This window comes from Trichoderma evansii (genome assembly GCF_050947405.1).
Source record: "Trichoderma evansii strain SZMC 28006 chromosome Unknown GGI43scaffold_23, whole genome shotgun sequence".
Taxonomy (NCBI): Eukaryota; Fungi; Ascomycota; class Sordariomycetes; order Hypocreales; family Hypocreaceae; genus Trichoderma; species Trichoderma evansii.
This window is the reverse complement of record NW_028145183.1, coordinates 179,974-195,472: the sequence shown is the minus strand read 5'-3', so window position 1 is coordinate 195,472 and position 15,499 is coordinate 179,974. Positions and strand designations below refer to the sequence as shown.

Genomic DNA, 15,499 nt, shown 5'->3' with positions numbered 1-15,499 from the left:
TTTTCGAGAGTGAGATCTTGTTTTCATATTTTTTGTGTTTTATTTTAGTTTGTGTTTCTATCTCTGGTCTGGTTTTTCATATAGAGGTTCTCTTTTCATATCTAGCTTAATCCCATGGTATTTTTCTCACCTCGCCTTTACTTCCAACCTCTGAAAGTCTTTGTCGTGATATTCTATAATACACGGTGGAATACAGTACCACTATGCATGTCAAGCTCTTGTGGCACACCGCCCACTGAACAAGTATTCATCTCATCTATTCCCCAGAAAAAAACACAGCACAAACCGTGTAACTTTCTTTCTTTCTTTTTCTTTTAAAAAAACAAAGCCTCTCCCAAAGCCGGCAAGTTCCGACGAAAACTTTCCTAGCGTTGAAGTACGATAGCAGAGCCAACAGCCAAGCACAATAGACTTCTTTTCTGAGGAGGGGAGCTGGTGGCGGGCAGCATAGGCCAGGCTGGCAACAGTGCCTCGATCTCTGGCGGTAAGCAATGCTCGAACGGTGCTCTGTACGCTCAGCGCATTAATCTATATTTGGCACTGGATAGGACACAAGTGACCTCCTCTCCAATGGCAGATTCTGGTGAGCTATGGCGCTAAACGGTGGTAGTGAAATGAGGAGGATGAAGCAGCCGCGCCACACAAACAATTCTAGCAAGGGTATTGGCTGAGCGGTGAATGACTGGCGGCCGATGGGAATGTGGTTAAAAGTACAAGTACTCCTCGTGTGGCAGTAATATAGTCTTCCCGTTCGTTTGAGGTACACCAACGGCCGATCGACGCGGATGAGCTCCCACCGATGTGTCTTCCGCCCTGCTTCCCACCAACAGCCAACGCAGTAGTGCATCTGCTGGCGCCAGTTCTTGACTGAGATTTGAGGGGGGAAAGACAACTATAGTTTCGAGGCAAACTCTTTTCGTTAGAACAAAAGTCCTAGGATAGCCCTTGTTGTGAGAAGAAGGATTGCTTTGGACAAGGGTGTATATACGAGTGGTAATGGACGAGAGAGGGGAAAAGGCCCCGGATACATGTCCTTCCGAAGAGCAGAGCTGAGGAGGCTGGACGTGGCGTGATCCAGGAGATGTGCGAATAATATGGCAATTGCTGTAGCTCCTTATCAAGCTTCTTTTAACTTTATTCGGTTAAATATTAGCGACGATAGCGAGGACACCAGTTGAGGAAAATAGGTGTGCTACTATCTCTCGCCAGTGGACTTTCCCGTTAAGAGCCCTGGTAACAAACTGAACGGTCTTAGAGATGTTAGCTCTACCATTTCAGAGCCATAGAGCTTCAGTGATCGACAATATTACTCTATTGGGCCTCATAGACCGCTTGGTTTACCATATCCAGCAAGTTAGCCATGGTCACTTACAGGGGACGGGCTTTAGAAAAGATAGAGCTAACTCGTCTTGCTCGTGTATACTTGATACACTCCGCGACCCTTCCTGATCGGACACAGGCATGGATACCGCCTGTACCCGGAGAGTTTTGTTGGAAAGCCCTGGTATTATAGTGCATAGATAAAGGGCATGGCATAAATAATGCAAGTTAGATAGATGTATCCGAACAATGAGCCATTCTGGGACCAACCTGAGATGTGCCAACAGTGCAGTTATGCATCGCAGATCTCTCTCTCGTTTTATTCATGCCTCACCGCTATGCAGCCCATTGAGTGTCACTCGTGATGCCACAACCGACGGGAAACTGGGGATTGGCGGATGCATGGAGCACGCTCTAGAAGAACTCTACTGGAGTCCCTGCGTTGCTTCCAGTTGCCTCTGATGCGCGGGCTTTAGCTAATAGGATTGTGGTACAGTACTTCGTACCTGGTTTCTTATGCACCGGCCATGTATTGCCTCGAGCGCGTCAATGAACCCCAGAGTGCCCTGCATTTTCGCTTCATGGACCTTGCTGTGGGAGCATGGAACAGACACTTTTTGCCCACGCCCTCAGATTCTCCTCTCAGAGGCCCTGGAGAGCGTGTGTGCGTACATACGGCTGCCGGGGTTATCGGGCCTGTGCGAAGCACTGTAGTGCTCCATGATATGCGGAGAAGAATCATTATAACCTGGCCCCAGTAGTCCCTTTGGACCAAATCGAACACTCCTTACGCCATCCAGTCCTGACTGCTGCATGGCGCCTTAGCACATGATGCAAATACTCGCAGATGAGGTACACAATAGTGCGGCAAGACGAGAATGTCCCCTCCCTTTAGCATCAATATTGGCGTTAGGCTGCGACTGAACGGTAGAGGACCGTATGACGGACTTCAGTCAGAAGCAGTGGCGGATAAGTGGGCTTAAGATCCGTATGGGGTCACAGCAGTCGAATCTGGGAATTCCAAGCGAGAGGAAAGCGGGAGGCCCACAAGATCAAGAACGTAACAGAAGCCGCTGTTGACAATCCATCTTAGCACGAGGCTTTCGCCAGGGATGCTTATTTTCCTACTTCCTTCGCTCCCCTAATCACCATCACGTTTTCAGCTCTGTGATGGCTTGACTTAGCCTTCGGATAGGTAGGGATACTGTTGACAAGGGCCTAAAGGGAGCTACCTGCGGCATGTGTCGGTCCCGTGCAGCGGTAATATCCAGCTGGCCGCGTAAGAAGCCGCCTGGCCGAGGAGTAATCTTGATGCTGCCTACTTTTGGGGTTATATGCTGGTAAAAGACTAGGAAACGGCCAGGGAGCTGAGGATGTGAGCCACGGATAGACTTTCCGGTTCAGCCACACCCACAGATTGCCAGATTCAAATAACAAGGCCATGTTGCATAAGAGGTCCCGGGGTTAATGCCAATAGAGGTATGGCAGGAAAATTGTATCTTGATAAATTGCCCGATGTCAGGCTGTGAATCCTCCCTGATGCTCAAAACCCCGGCCGGCTATGAAGTCCGACCTAATCAACATCTCTCGGTTGCCACCCAATGGTCCCACTATCGGTCACGCCCAAGTGCTGTTATTTTTGGTTTCTTTTTCTTCTGCTTACCGAAATTACTGATACTACTTAGCGTCAAGTAATAATCCTAGAAAAGCAGATAAGATACCTCATTCTCATCCTTTCCGGGAAAATCCACGTGCTTCCGCATATAGTCTCATTGAAATTCCTGCGCAGAGGGCCAGGCAGCAAGGGTAGTATAATCAATCCAATCATCTGGATAGCCTATGGCTGCCATGGAAGAGCTGCATATAGCACAAGTATGTTACCATGTTGTGCAGAGATTTTTGAATCGAGCCTGGATATTCTGATAGGTGACAGGCAGACTAATATACTTACCATCAATATGGAGCGACCCCCAAGACTGATATAAAGTCCACTTTCGCACTCGAATTCTATACGAGATACGCATATGGCAGAGCTCTTCGAATCTATTTCTGCTTTTTAGCTCAATATTCCCAAGTGAGCAATATCGCATCTAGAGGTACCTGGTTGTACGATCAAAAGAAGGATGTATATTTCTGGGCCGTGCGTATCGTGACACTGCCTTGTCAAACCACCACATGGAGACCCTAGTCCTAAATAACGCGCATTGACACATCTCAGCGTAGCAGTTTGTAGTTAGTCTTCAGCTGAGGATGCCACAGCCACTCATAGTAGAGAATGTAAGCGGACTTCTCCGCAGCCTGCTTCTAGCATCCACGCTCTGCCCTTATTCGTGTACACGTGCATGATTATGTACGCGCCTTGTCGAGAGATGGATCTTGCGAAATTGGTGGTGTAACCTCTTAGGACCAATCCCAAGCTGCTGCCGTCGGATATTTCCCAGCGCCCTCTTCTTTTCAGCTTTGCTTTCTTTTTCTGCTCTCCTTTCCCTGTCCACCGCTGGGTACCGTGTCATGACATGGCTGAGCTGCGTACGCCCTACTCTGTATCTTTCTTATTTTTATCCCAGGCACAAGTAGGGATATCGCTTGTGCTCGTGAGTGCCGTACTTTTTTAATGTACATCCACTTAATTCCCACATAGCTAGCCATGGCTTTGACCAGAGGGATCAAAAGCTGTGTACTAAGAGTGTCCTAATGACATTGACCACCTTGAAGCACTTGTTGAGCTGAATTCTTCATATTTCTGCAACAACTCACGGCAACGCATGTTTCAGATCCAACAAATCATTTCTCCTTCTTCCCATGACCTGCTGCTCAGACCAAGAGTCGGCCGGCGAGCGATTGCCGATTAGGCCATAGTGAAGCATTCAAGTATGGCGCTTGTAGTAGTACATACTCGTAAAAAGATACCAATGGAAATCTAGGAGGGGCATTAATAGCCCAGAGCGGTTGTGTAACACGATATCACAAACTGAAAACTGTAAACCATTGGTCGTACAATGCTTAATCTTCTGGGTATCCAACGACAAACTAAGTTCTGGTGAGATCCTTATGAGAAAATACATGATGATAATACAGTGTGATTAGATATATTGGGCTTTTAACTTAGAACCGCCTCTTCTTTTTGGCAGGACCAGCTGCCGCTTTTCTCTGAAGCTCGTTCTTCAACTCTTCTCGTCTCCGATCAGCGCGTTCTTGTGAGGTTTCTCTAGGCTGATCATCAGTTTGGGACTCTTCACGCTCCGCTGGGCGGCCTCGCTTTGCAGTGTTATCTAGTACTGGCTCTTTGGAGCATCCAGTGTCAGACTTCTTCCCGATGACTCCCAATTTCTTTGGCGCATGAGGCTTTGTGGTTGCCTGGTTCTCAGTGTTCTCTTTCACTTCTGGAGCTTCTACCGTTTCTGTGGCACGCATTTTTGCCGCAGCGCCGCCGATGCGCCCTAGCCCTCCCGCCTTGCTGATAGGTTTGGAAGGAGCTGGCGCGGGTAAAGAAGAAGATGCGCCGTGGCTTATAGCCATTTCATCATCACTAGCCTCAGATGCTGTTTCGTCTTCATCTACTGGGACTGGTGCCGTCGTTGCCCGCACGCCATTCGTCTTGGTATCTCGTGATGATTCGGGGTTCCTTGCAATGGGTTGTGGTGGAGGCTTTACTCCCAGCTCCTCTTCGCCTTCTGTTGACGCATCATCAGCAATAGCAATAGGGGAGCTTTTGTTTTTTGACTGAAGATGAGGAGGTGTGGGTTGGACTTGAAAGTCATCATCATCTTCCACATTCATCGATTTAGTAGATGGCGATGGCGACATTTTCGCAGATGATGCTGTTTGCTGTTTGCCACGATGCACTAGTTGTGACGTGCCCTTAAAATCATGCCACCACTTATCCAGTGCTGGAGAAGCATCTACCTGTATCAAACATCGTTTGCTCAAGCCTTCTCCATCAAACACATTTCTTGCAAGATCACCAACATTGGTTGGGCCGTCATTACTTGATTTGAGACTCGCTTTCCAATTATGTTTGCGAAAGGGGGCCAGTCCCTTTACTTTCTCTTCTGCGGCAGCTCTTGCTACTTTCTTCTTCCCCGAAAGGGCCGTGAAAACATGCTCCAGGCCAGTCCCGGTAGCTTCCAGCTTATCGGCCAGCTTGGTAATGACTGTATCTTTGTGGCTCAACTCCTGTAATAGCGCGTCCACTTCTTGCTTTCGAGCTAATTGTGCCTCAAGCAGAGGTAAGACGAGATCAGTAGCAATAGCCGATGGAGGAGACTTCTTAAGATGAACTGGCCACTTCAGGGGCTGAAATCCTGGGAGCGGGCAAGTAACCAGAAGGGTCAGGCCGTCATCGCCAGTTTCTGCAGAAGGGCTTGGTGACAGGGTGAGAGCAGTCTGCTCATGGCCCGGCTGAGTGGGATCTAGGGCCGATCTCAAGCTACCAAGGAATTTGGCCATATTCTCGGGTGTGTCACTCGGATCAATACTTGTATTCTCGCTCCATCCCCTCATGAAAATTGCCTTTCGATCCAGGGTTTCAACCCAGATATTGGCCAAGTCAGTGATTCGGACGGTGTAGGCGGCGGTGCCAATGTCAACCGACACCAAAAGCATCGGTATGTCAGACGATGATGCCTGCGGCAGAGGCTGCCATGTCAAATCGCCGGCCATGGCGTCACAAAGAGGGCCCAACGGCAGCTGTGATGAGAGAATAGCACTGTGAGGCTAAAAGTCGATAGGGCCGCGTGATTGTAAGGCAGCCCCAGTGTGCACCAAGGGAGATTCTCGGTGAATACAAGCTGGGGAACCTGGTGATCCGTGGCCAAGGTTGAAAATGCAACAAAGGCGACGTCGCACCGAGGGACGTGCGCAATGGATCTGTCTATGCCGCGACGGTGGTCGTACAGCTCTTTGGCCAGCAATATTAAAACGTTGAGAGGAAATGGTTCCAAATATGAGGAAACGCTGGATAGGCCCGTCTTGTGCCACAAAGCAATATAGGGCCGACACTCTGTTGAGTATTTTGTGTAGCTTTATTCCGTAGGCTCAGGTTGATTCACATCCAAAACTGGCTCGACAAGGCACTTATGTACGACACGGGCTGTCTCTCCAGAAGCCGAACTAGAGTTGGAACCGGTATTGTTCTGGAAATGAGGCAGAACGCGTCAAGTCAAGGCCCAGTGCAGTGGCGTCGCGGCCTGGCGATAAGGCATCCTTGCTCTGCTCAGGAATAGCGGTGGCGTGGCGCTGCATTCTAGGTATCCATGGATGCCTGTAGGCCTATCAGAGCTCTGCGTCTGGCTGGCGCATTGTATCTGACAGCTGGCGACAGCTGTTGAGGCCCTTGACTGGAGTCTTGGTCTCTGGCAGTGCACCATTCACTTGAGCAAGAGGGAAAAAGAGAAATGGTGGACTTAAACACTAAATCTTTGTTAGCTTTTCACATTATCCAAGACGTCACTTTGCTTTCCTCGTTTATTTTTTTCGAAAGTCTAAATGTGTGCAAGAAGGCACGAACCTCTTGGCCAAAACTAACGGGCATTGCGTTTAGGTACCGGTACTGCAGATGTAGCTGGCTGAAGCGGCTTATACTAAGTACCCGGAACAACCAGCCAGCAAAGAGACGGTACTGCCTTGCTCTCGGCCATCTTCTAGCTCCCAGATCTATATAATTTTCGACCACATCATAGACATCGAGCTGATGATTTATGCATTGTTCAAGGGGTGTAGCGGTGAAATACTAAGTGTGTACCAGAGAATCCAATTCTAATTCGTTCGTGATACTGCTTAATCTCCGCATTGTCTTGCTACTTGCGCAGGGATACCAAGCCACTGAAATCGCACTGACATCGCACCAGCCAAAGTCCCGATCTCCAGACGCCGATGACGCAGGACACATCGAGACTATATCTCATAACCGCGATTTGGCGCATAATAAATAAAGAATGGATGCGATTAAAATAAACACACGCGTATCTCATTTTTTGCTTCGTAATATTTTGAGCTACTGCTGTATCGTCAATTCTCTCTGTTCAGAATTCCGCTGTGCTGTAAATGCTCGCGAGGAGTATCTATGCGATAGCCCGACCTCAAATTACAAGGAGAAATTATCTACTCTCAGTTTCATCATTTCCTAAACCTGTTCTGCCGAAATTCACGTTCTCCACAATGCCTCCAAAAGGCTCCAAGAGGAAAACAGCATCCCCCGTGGGAAAAGCCAATGGAGTTGAGACCAAAAGAGTGAAGCATGAAGCCAATGGTGATGAGCTCCGCCAGCCCCATCCGTTCGCAAAAGATGCAGAAGACCATGGCATCGTTTTACGCCGCTTCTATCCACCTGAAATGAGCACTGATCGGGCTCATGCGTATAATTCCAATGAAATTGAAAGGCCAATAGAAGGACTTATCGCGGCACTGGAAGAGACAGCTGGAGCTCGTAAACAAGCCAAGGTCCAGCATGCTGTGGTTCATTGGTTCAAAGTGGATCTTCGTCATTCTGACAATCGATCACTTGCACTGGCAAGTGCCAAAGCTAAAGAGGCTGGTGTTCCTCTCATCTGCGTCTATATCATAAGTCCTCAAGACTTCGAGGCCCATCTCACGGCGCCAGTCAGAGTAGACTTTATGTTGAGAACATTAAGCGTTCTGAGAGATGATCTGGCTGCCCTCGATATCCCTCTCTATGTGGAAAACATGGATAAAAGGAAGGACATTCCGCATCGAATTTCAGAGCTTATGGAAGAATGGGGTAGCAATCATCTCTTCGCCAACATGGAATACGAAGTTGACGAACTACGACGGGAAGCTCGTATGATTCGCCAGTTTGCGGAAAACAATATGTCATTTGAGGTTGTTCATGATACGTGCGTTGTACCTCCAGGAGAGTTACATAGCGGCTCTGGCAAACAGTATGCTGTTTACACTCCTTGGTATCGATCTTGGATGGCTCATATTCATGAGAATTTGGATCTTCTCGAGATTTATGACCGGCCGGAGAAAAATCCAGATGCTACACGACAAACGTATAAGACTCTCTTCGATTGCCGAATCCCAGATGCACCAAAGAACAAGCAGCTTAGTGATGAGGAGAAAAAGAGATTCCACGGTCTGTGGCCCTGTGGCGAACATGAGGCAATGTCAAGACTGGAAAGTTTCTGCGAAGACGCCATTGTAAACTATCACAATAGGCGAAATATTCCCGGAGACAATGGGACGTCGTGCCTATCTCTGCATCTTGCAAGCGGGACAATCAGTTCTAGGACATGTGTTCGGACAGCCAGGGACAGGAATAAAACTAAGCGACTGGATGGCGGTCATCAGGGCATTCAAGTCTGGATCAGCGAAATTGCTTGGCGAGACTTTTATAAGCACGTTTTGGTCAATTGGCCATATGTCTGGTACGTATATACTGTGGTTCTTATCAATTAGATCAACTACTAAGAATACAACTAGTATGAACAAGCCATTCAAGCCAGAGTACGCAAATATCGAATGGTCGTATAATATGGATCATTTTGAGGCATGGTGTGAGGGACGAACTGGGTTTCCGATTGTCGATGCTGCAATGCGTCAGCTCAATCACATGGGATACATGCACAACCGGTGCCGAATGATTGTCGCTTCCTTTCTTTCCAAGGATCTGCTGATTGATTGGCGCATGGGCGAGAAATATTTCATGGAGCACTTGGTCGACGGCGACTTTGCGAGTAACAACGGTGGCTGGGGATTCAGTGCCAGTGTTGGAGTTGATCCACAGCCATATTTCCGTGTCTTTAATCCGTTACTCCAAAGTGAAAAATTCGACCCCAACGGCGACTACATCCGTCAATGGGTTCCCGAGTTGAAAGCCTTGAGCGATAAGGAGATACACGATCCGTATAACCGAGGTGCGGGTACCAAGGCAAAAAAACAGGGCTATCCGAAGCAAATCGTCGATCATAAAGGAGCGAGGGAGCGCGCTCTGAGCGCATACAAGGAAGGGCTTGAGAGAGAGACCTAGAGAAAGAAACCGAATGTCGAGAATGGTTCACCTGGTAGTTTAATAAGTGCCAATTAAATATTGTCAATTCTTACTTGAGAAATCTAAGCATGTTTGACCCGTATCTGTACCATGACGAGCAACTTAACCGCCACAGCTTTTTGAAGGCCAAAGTATTTAATCTTCGGCTTGGGAACTATCGAAGCAGCTCCAGAATCCCCGACCAAAGAGCGCAGGTTAGTGCTCGCTCGAGGAGACTTTGCTAGCCGGTAGGTGTTCATAAAGGGGCGAAAAAAAGAAAAGTATTTAATAAACGTCACATCCGAGTCGCGTATTTCCACGTCGAAATTTTTTGTCTTGAAACGGAGCCAAAACGCCTTGAATTGGATTTGCTACATGCAGCCAACTCTAGTTTCCACACCCGCCTTTCATACCCATGCTAATCCCTATTCGCGAGGTCAGTCAACCTGCTTTCCGTATTCGATGCGTTGCCCGGTTCTTCGTACCTCTTCCAAATTTTTATTTTTTTGAGAAATTTATCGCTGGGCGCTCCAGACAGCCTTGACAAGGCCATCACGCTGAGCCAATCGGTTCAGAGAGTCGTCAGACTCACCCATGGCACGGACGAAGCCGCACAGGGCGTAGACGTGGTTCTCTCCGGGGACGGCACGGCCGTTCTCGTCGACCTTGGCGATGGAGATCTGGACGGAGCCGTGGTCCTTGGCCTTGATGATGCGGTTGGTAGCGCTGCACTTGCGCGGGACGTAGCTGGACGGATAACAATCAGTATTTCGACATTCCTTTAGCAGGACTTTGTAAAGCTCCTTACAGGTCGACGATCTCGCCACGGTCGTTTTCCATTTTGGCTGTGAGGGGGGGTGGTGTGGTGGTGTAGAGGGGGTTTAGGATGCGTTTGGCGAGGATAATATGGAGGGCGGTTTGGTGGGCTACAGGCAAAACTTCCCTTCAAAAATTTAGCATGGGTCCAGAATTTTCGGACCTAAGCCCTCAAAATTGTGCGTCAGCTGACATATCACGTGACTTCGTGGAAGAATCGCGGAGTTGCAATCCGCCCCATTTTATCGGGAGGCGTTTGGCTAATTGACGATCCGGTGTTGACAACATCCGCTCCGAATTACGGGGAAAGGCGGTTATCAGAGGGCCGAAGAAGAGAAGATACATCTACTGTGTAAATTCTTTCGTTTATATGACTGCAATCAGACACATTGATTGTGTTACTGCGCGCCGACTATCTGAGATGCGCTTTGCGCTCTCGGAGGTTTGCTGCGGGCGTGATGGCATCCCCTAATGCCTTTTTACCCTCGCCATCACGAAGCGCCAAGCAAATGTCGCATTTCTTTCGCTCTTCATCTCCTGATTTGCCTGTTATCGGAGACATAATATCGCCTGGTGTGAGGATTCGACCACCCAGATATGGCGACAACACTCTAATAATTTCATCCGATGAAGAGCAAGCCATCAAAGATGGTGATAAAAAGAAACGTTTCAAAACTCTGGCTGCGGGTCCGACTCCCTCAGTCTCGAATGGATCTGGTACTGCAGAAGATGATGACAGTTCTTTATGCATTATTGATCCTCCCGTTACACATACTCCGGTAGCTCGGAGAAATCATGCAGCGCCACCACGATTCAGATCGCAATCTAGTTCTCCCACAAAAGATCAGCCCTGGAAAAAGTTCAAGTCAGCAACAGACAATATTAAAGGCGACAGTTCTAAAGTCAGCGATACTAAGCCTGAAGTTACCAGGACCATATCATCACCACAGCCAACAAACGATCTACCTTCAGTAGTGGAGACAAACTCCAAGCGAGATAGAAATGATATCAACGAGCCGCTAAGATTGGAACCGGCCATGATTCGAAGACTTGACTGGACACCCCCATCTAATAAGACTTCGGCTACTCATGAGCTACAGTCTTCTTCTGCTCTAAAGGATTTGCATTTGCCAGAACTTCAAGAAGCAGCCAAAAGTTTCGAACAGATAGTCGATGCCTACAAATGCACAGATAGCTTACAGCAAAATGTTTCGACGCCATCAGGAGAAGGAGCCAATGTTCTGGGGAAACGAAAGCTCCTCGAGCTTGTTGTCACAACCGCAGCACCTGCAGCACCCACAGTTATACCCGCTGAAGCTAAAGATAGGTCTCCTGTGAAGCAAAAGGCTCCAAGGAAAAAGCCACGCACCATAACAGAGATTGCCACTTCAGCGTATAGAGTGCCGGACCCGCTTCAGCCAGTACCAGTAGGGATGGACGATTCTATTATCACAATCATGCACAATGAACCAGATCCAGCCACTGGAGAAGAATCCAAGAAAAAGACTAGAAGGAAAACGACAAAAGCTACGACCAAGAAAAAGAAAAAGGCATCGCCACCTGCACCAATTCTACTACCCCCAACAGAGGCGCTTCAAGAAGTTGCAAGACAAGATTTTGTGTTTGGAACATCGAGCCAATTAGCGATTGAAAACTCGCCCACCTTTTTGCGAGATCTTCAAGCTGCGATGAGGCGCTCGAATCGGGTTGACTACGTGGATCTCAACACTACTCTAAATAGTGACGATATCGAGCCTCCAGAGCAGAAGAGGTTGTGGGGCGCTGGCGCGCGTGACATTGATGGAGATTTGTTCGATCTCGAAATCAACAGAATTATGGAAAAATCATCTCAACCATTACCGGCGCCATATGATGATGATGATCCATTTGGCTACATCGGCGGAGACAAAAAGGCTACAATATCCACGACAAATGCTATTGAAGCCCAAACTGAGCTACTAAGCAGCAATCCTTTTATCAATGCCAACGAGGCTCTTTCCAATGGTTCCAAGCCTATCGAAATAATGAATGATGACTCCGTATTGGCAGATAGCGAAATCTTAGTCGGGTCTCCTCTGCAGAAAGTGGCCGAACCGGCTGATAGAACACCATCTTCGAAGGCCCATGAACTCCATGATGCAAGCAATTCAGATCAAGCCCAGCATCATAACTCAAAACCCTCATTCGAATTGTTTACAGATGCTCAGCTCTCCAAAGAAGTTGCTTCGTACGGGTTCAAAGCGATCAAATCGCGCCAAGCAAAAATCTCCTTGTTAGAGCAGTGCTGGCAGAGCAAAAGCAGCATACAACAGCCCAACTCTATGAGAACCTTTACTACCTCCGCAGCCACAGGAAAAAGTGCCTTGGATACTACCATCCAAACTCCACGTGGAAGGCCGAGGAAGAATAGCGCCTCTAGTACACCGGAGATACAAGAGCCACCGCCGTCCGCACAACCTCCTGTGTCTCCGTCAAAACCTCGCGGGAGACCCAAAAAGTCTGTTACCGCCGCAAAACGTGCCACGGCGGGTCCTTCGAAAGGGAAAAAAGCTACACCAAAAGAAGCATCAACAGAAACCCCCACGACGCGAAAGCGCAAGCCAAAGGCGACCAAAGTGATTATGGAGATTCCCGATTCAGCATCTGATAGTGAGCATAGCTTATCCTCAGACCCGGCCTCCTCTCCCGGGCTCCCCTTTTCACAGCCTCGCATAGACCTTTCCATATCGGCCATGGACGATACAGATCTCAACTTATCTGGAGACCAGTCGCTCGGTTACGAGTACATCACTAAAGCCGTGCAGTCAGCACCGCGGACAAAGGATCCGACAAATCCTTCTTGGCATGAGAAAATACTGCTATATGACCCGATTGTGCTTGAAGATTTCACGACGTGGCTGAATTGCGGACAGCTAACACGCGTGGGCTTCGATGGTGAAGTGAGCACGATGGAAGTCAAGCAGTGGTGCGAGTCTAAGAGTATATGCTGTCTGTGGAAAGTGAATCTGCGTGGCAAGGAGAGGAAACGGTATTAATGAAGAACATGAGCATGAGCATCTGGCGTTTTTAACGGGCACATTTTTTTTCTTATCTTGTATATGAGATTTGTATATAGCCTAACGTTTCCCACGACACACGTTTCAATCCTACAAGTTGCTAGTCCTAGCAACATATTATATAATATATAATATATCCAAGCACATTTATAGCTTATGGCCGTGACGACCCGTTTATTGCCGCGCTGTAGCATGAGATCGGGCCCCATATCTCGGCGCGCGGAATCGCATTCTTTACGGGGTCTGGAGAGCCAAAGCTGCGCTTCCCCGCAAAATCGAGCCGTGGAGCCGGACCTCGGCTTTACACCAGTTTCTGTACCTTGTCAGCAGCCACGTTGTGAGGACAACACTTAAAGTATATCTCACCCCATTCGTCGGTGCATCCCTGCCGCTTCCTTTGCTGCAATGAATTCGGCCTCATATGCTGTGAGCAGGCCATTGTCTCGTCGCATTAGCAGTTTGGCTTCATCAGCGCAAAGACCAATCTTTCGCCCAACCCGTCTCAGCCCTGTCATCATGGCTTCAAAACCTGCAGCCTGGACGCGTCTCTACTCACAACCTGCGGCTCCACAGCAAGAGAAAGACGCGGCGAAGAAGCCAATCCCTGAGCCGCGGCCTAGTTCTTCAATTGTGCTCCTGTCTCCCACTAATGAAGTCCTGCTGCTACATCGAGTCAAGACTTCGACCTCATTTGCGTCTGCGCATGTCTTTCCAGGCGGCAACCTAGATGCATTCCATGATGGTGTCATCCCACCTCCTGGGGCGGAAGACCGTCATCGCGATGGGCCGGCATACAGGCTAGGCGCTATCCGAGAGTGCTTTGAAGAGACGGGCATCTTGCTCGCCAAGAAGGATGGTCGTTTGGTTGATCTGCCTCAGCAGGAGAGGGACGAGGCGAGGAAGAAGATTCATGGGAGCCAGATTAAGTTTTCAAACTGGCTACAGTCGATTGGCGCAGAAGCTGACCTAGGTTTGTTCTGAGCCGTTTCGTAATTTTTATGATTGGTCGATTAACAGCTTGTGTTTAGATTCGCTTATTCCCTTTACGAGATGGCTAACGCCCGTCACCGTTGCTAAGCGCTTCACCACTCAGATGTACCTGTATATGCTCCCTATTTCACGGAGTGGAGTGCCATCTGAGATGTTAGTCCCAACTCCAGATGGCGGCGTCGAACACACTGAAGCCATATTTGCTCCTCCGCAGACGTTCCTCTCTCGTGTGGCCTCTAATGAAATGATCCTGTTCCCGCCTCAGTACTACATCCTCTCGCTTCTCACAAAGTTCCTCAAGGGCCCTACGGCTTCAGTCGAGGAAGGCCCCATCTATTATACAAGACAGCGCAAACAACTTCTCAAATTCTTAAAAGCCACACCGACAGTGGATACGGAAAAGGCCAAAGCTCACGTCACATCAAGCATATCGTGGGCGGACAAGGTGATGAGCCCATACCACCTGTTCGTCAGGAAGAGCGACAAGAGAGTCGTTCTGGGTTTGGAGAAGCCCGGTCTCGAGCTCAAGGACTCCGATAGGGGCGGTGATTGGGAGAGAGTGGTGCTGGTGAGCTTTGGCAAGGCCGGGCCTTCTCAGGTAGAGGTGCGCCGGAGGGAAGATGTGCTCGCAGAGGAGAAAGAGTATGCCTCGAAGGAGTCAAAGCTATGAGCTGAGATGTGATTATGCTTCTCGTTTAGATACATAAATCGTACGGCGGCTTGTATATAAAGACTAATTTTACGTCGCTCTTGCTAGAAATAGGAAAGATGTTTAATGTATGTAAAGTTCATGGTAGCGAGATGCAGTAGCTGTACATTTACTAACCGTTACTGCGCAGTATTCGCACCAATTGCAACAGAAACTGACACATGCTGTTATTCCACTTTCTTTATCCTATCAACACAGAATTTCCATACCGCTATTTTGGGCCTTGAATGGGGAAAAAAACTTGCTCAAATACACGCAAGCGTGGAATGGATAGGCTAAGAAAACAAAGAACCATTGGCTTGGCGCGCCCACATGGCAATTGGGAGAGGCTTTTCTACCTATTTGGTTACTATATTCAGGCATCATGTATAGTTCAAAATCTAGTGCTAAGATTTGAAACACTCAGTATCGTACTATCGCATTTATTACTCAAGCGTGGCATTAATTCTTATCGTTTTGGTTGTATTGTTGTCATGTAGTGAGTGCACTGTGCGAAGTATGTGGGCTCGTTTCTTGGCGATGGCTACCTAACCTATGATGGTTCACATAGGTGGATTGGGGGAATTATATCTACTTTATCTACTTTCTTCTATGCGCGTATCCAAAAATGATAGTACA

General features: G+C 48.4%; 5 protein-coding genes across 5 annotated transcripts; 3 read left to right on the top strand and 2 right to left on the bottom strand.

The window, feature by feature from the left end:
• Positions 1-4,425: 4,425 nt before the first annotated feature.
• On the bottom strand, positions 4,426-5,982 carry GGI43DRAFT_387115 (XRCC4-like factor-domain-containing protein; the record flags this gene model as incomplete). The annotated part of the gene is made up of 1 exon (XM_083203885.1): positions 4,426-5,982. The coding sequence occupies one exon, from the start codon at positions 5,980-5,982 to the stop codon at positions 4,426-4,428; it is 1,557 nt and encodes a 518-aa protein (XP_083057033.1).
• A 1,019-nt stretch (positions 5,983-7,001) lies between these two features.
• GGI43DRAFT_414426 (deoxyribodipyrimidine photo-lyase PHR1) lies at positions 7,002-10,057 on the top strand. Its single transcript, XM_083207038.1, has 3 exons — positions 7,002-8,705; positions 8,761-9,735; positions 9,796-10,057. The coding sequence occupies exons 1-2, from the start codon at positions 7,366-7,368 to the stop codon at positions 9,308-9,310; spliced, it is 1,890 nt and encodes a 629-aa protein (XP_083057032.1). The 5' UTR covers positions 7,002-7,365; the 3' UTR covers positions 9,311-9,735; positions 9,796-10,057.
• On the bottom strand, positions 9,826-10,150 carry GGI43DRAFT_387113 (40S ribosomal protein eS21; the record flags this gene model as incomplete). Its single annotated transcript, XM_083203884.1, has 2 exons — positions 9,826-10,057; positions 10,119-10,150. The coding sequence occupies 2 exons, from the start codon at positions 10,148-10,150 to the stop codon at positions 9,826-9,828; spliced, it is 264 nt and encodes an 87-aa protein (XP_083057031.1).
• A 339-nt stretch (positions 10,151-10,489) lies between these two features.
• Positions 10,490-13,374, top strand: GGI43DRAFT_200858 (uncharacterized protein). The gene has a single exon (XM_083200067.1). The coding sequence runs from the start codon at positions 10,585-10,587 to the stop codon at positions 13,159-13,161; it is 2,577 nt and encodes an 858-aa protein (XP_083057030.1). The 5' UTR covers positions 10,490-10,584; the 3' UTR covers positions 13,162-13,374.
• Positions 13,375-13,698: 324 nt separating this feature from the next.
• On the top strand, positions 13,699-14,842 carry GGI43DRAFT_425174 (NUDIX hydrolase; the record flags this gene model as incomplete). Its single annotated transcript, XM_083208475.1, has 2 exons — positions 13,699-14,152; positions 14,211-14,842. The coding sequence occupies 2 exons, from the start codon at positions 13,699-13,701 to the stop codon at positions 14,840-14,842; spliced, it is 1,086 nt and encodes a 361-aa protein (XP_083057029.1).
• Positions 14,843-15,499: the final 657 nt, after the last annotated feature.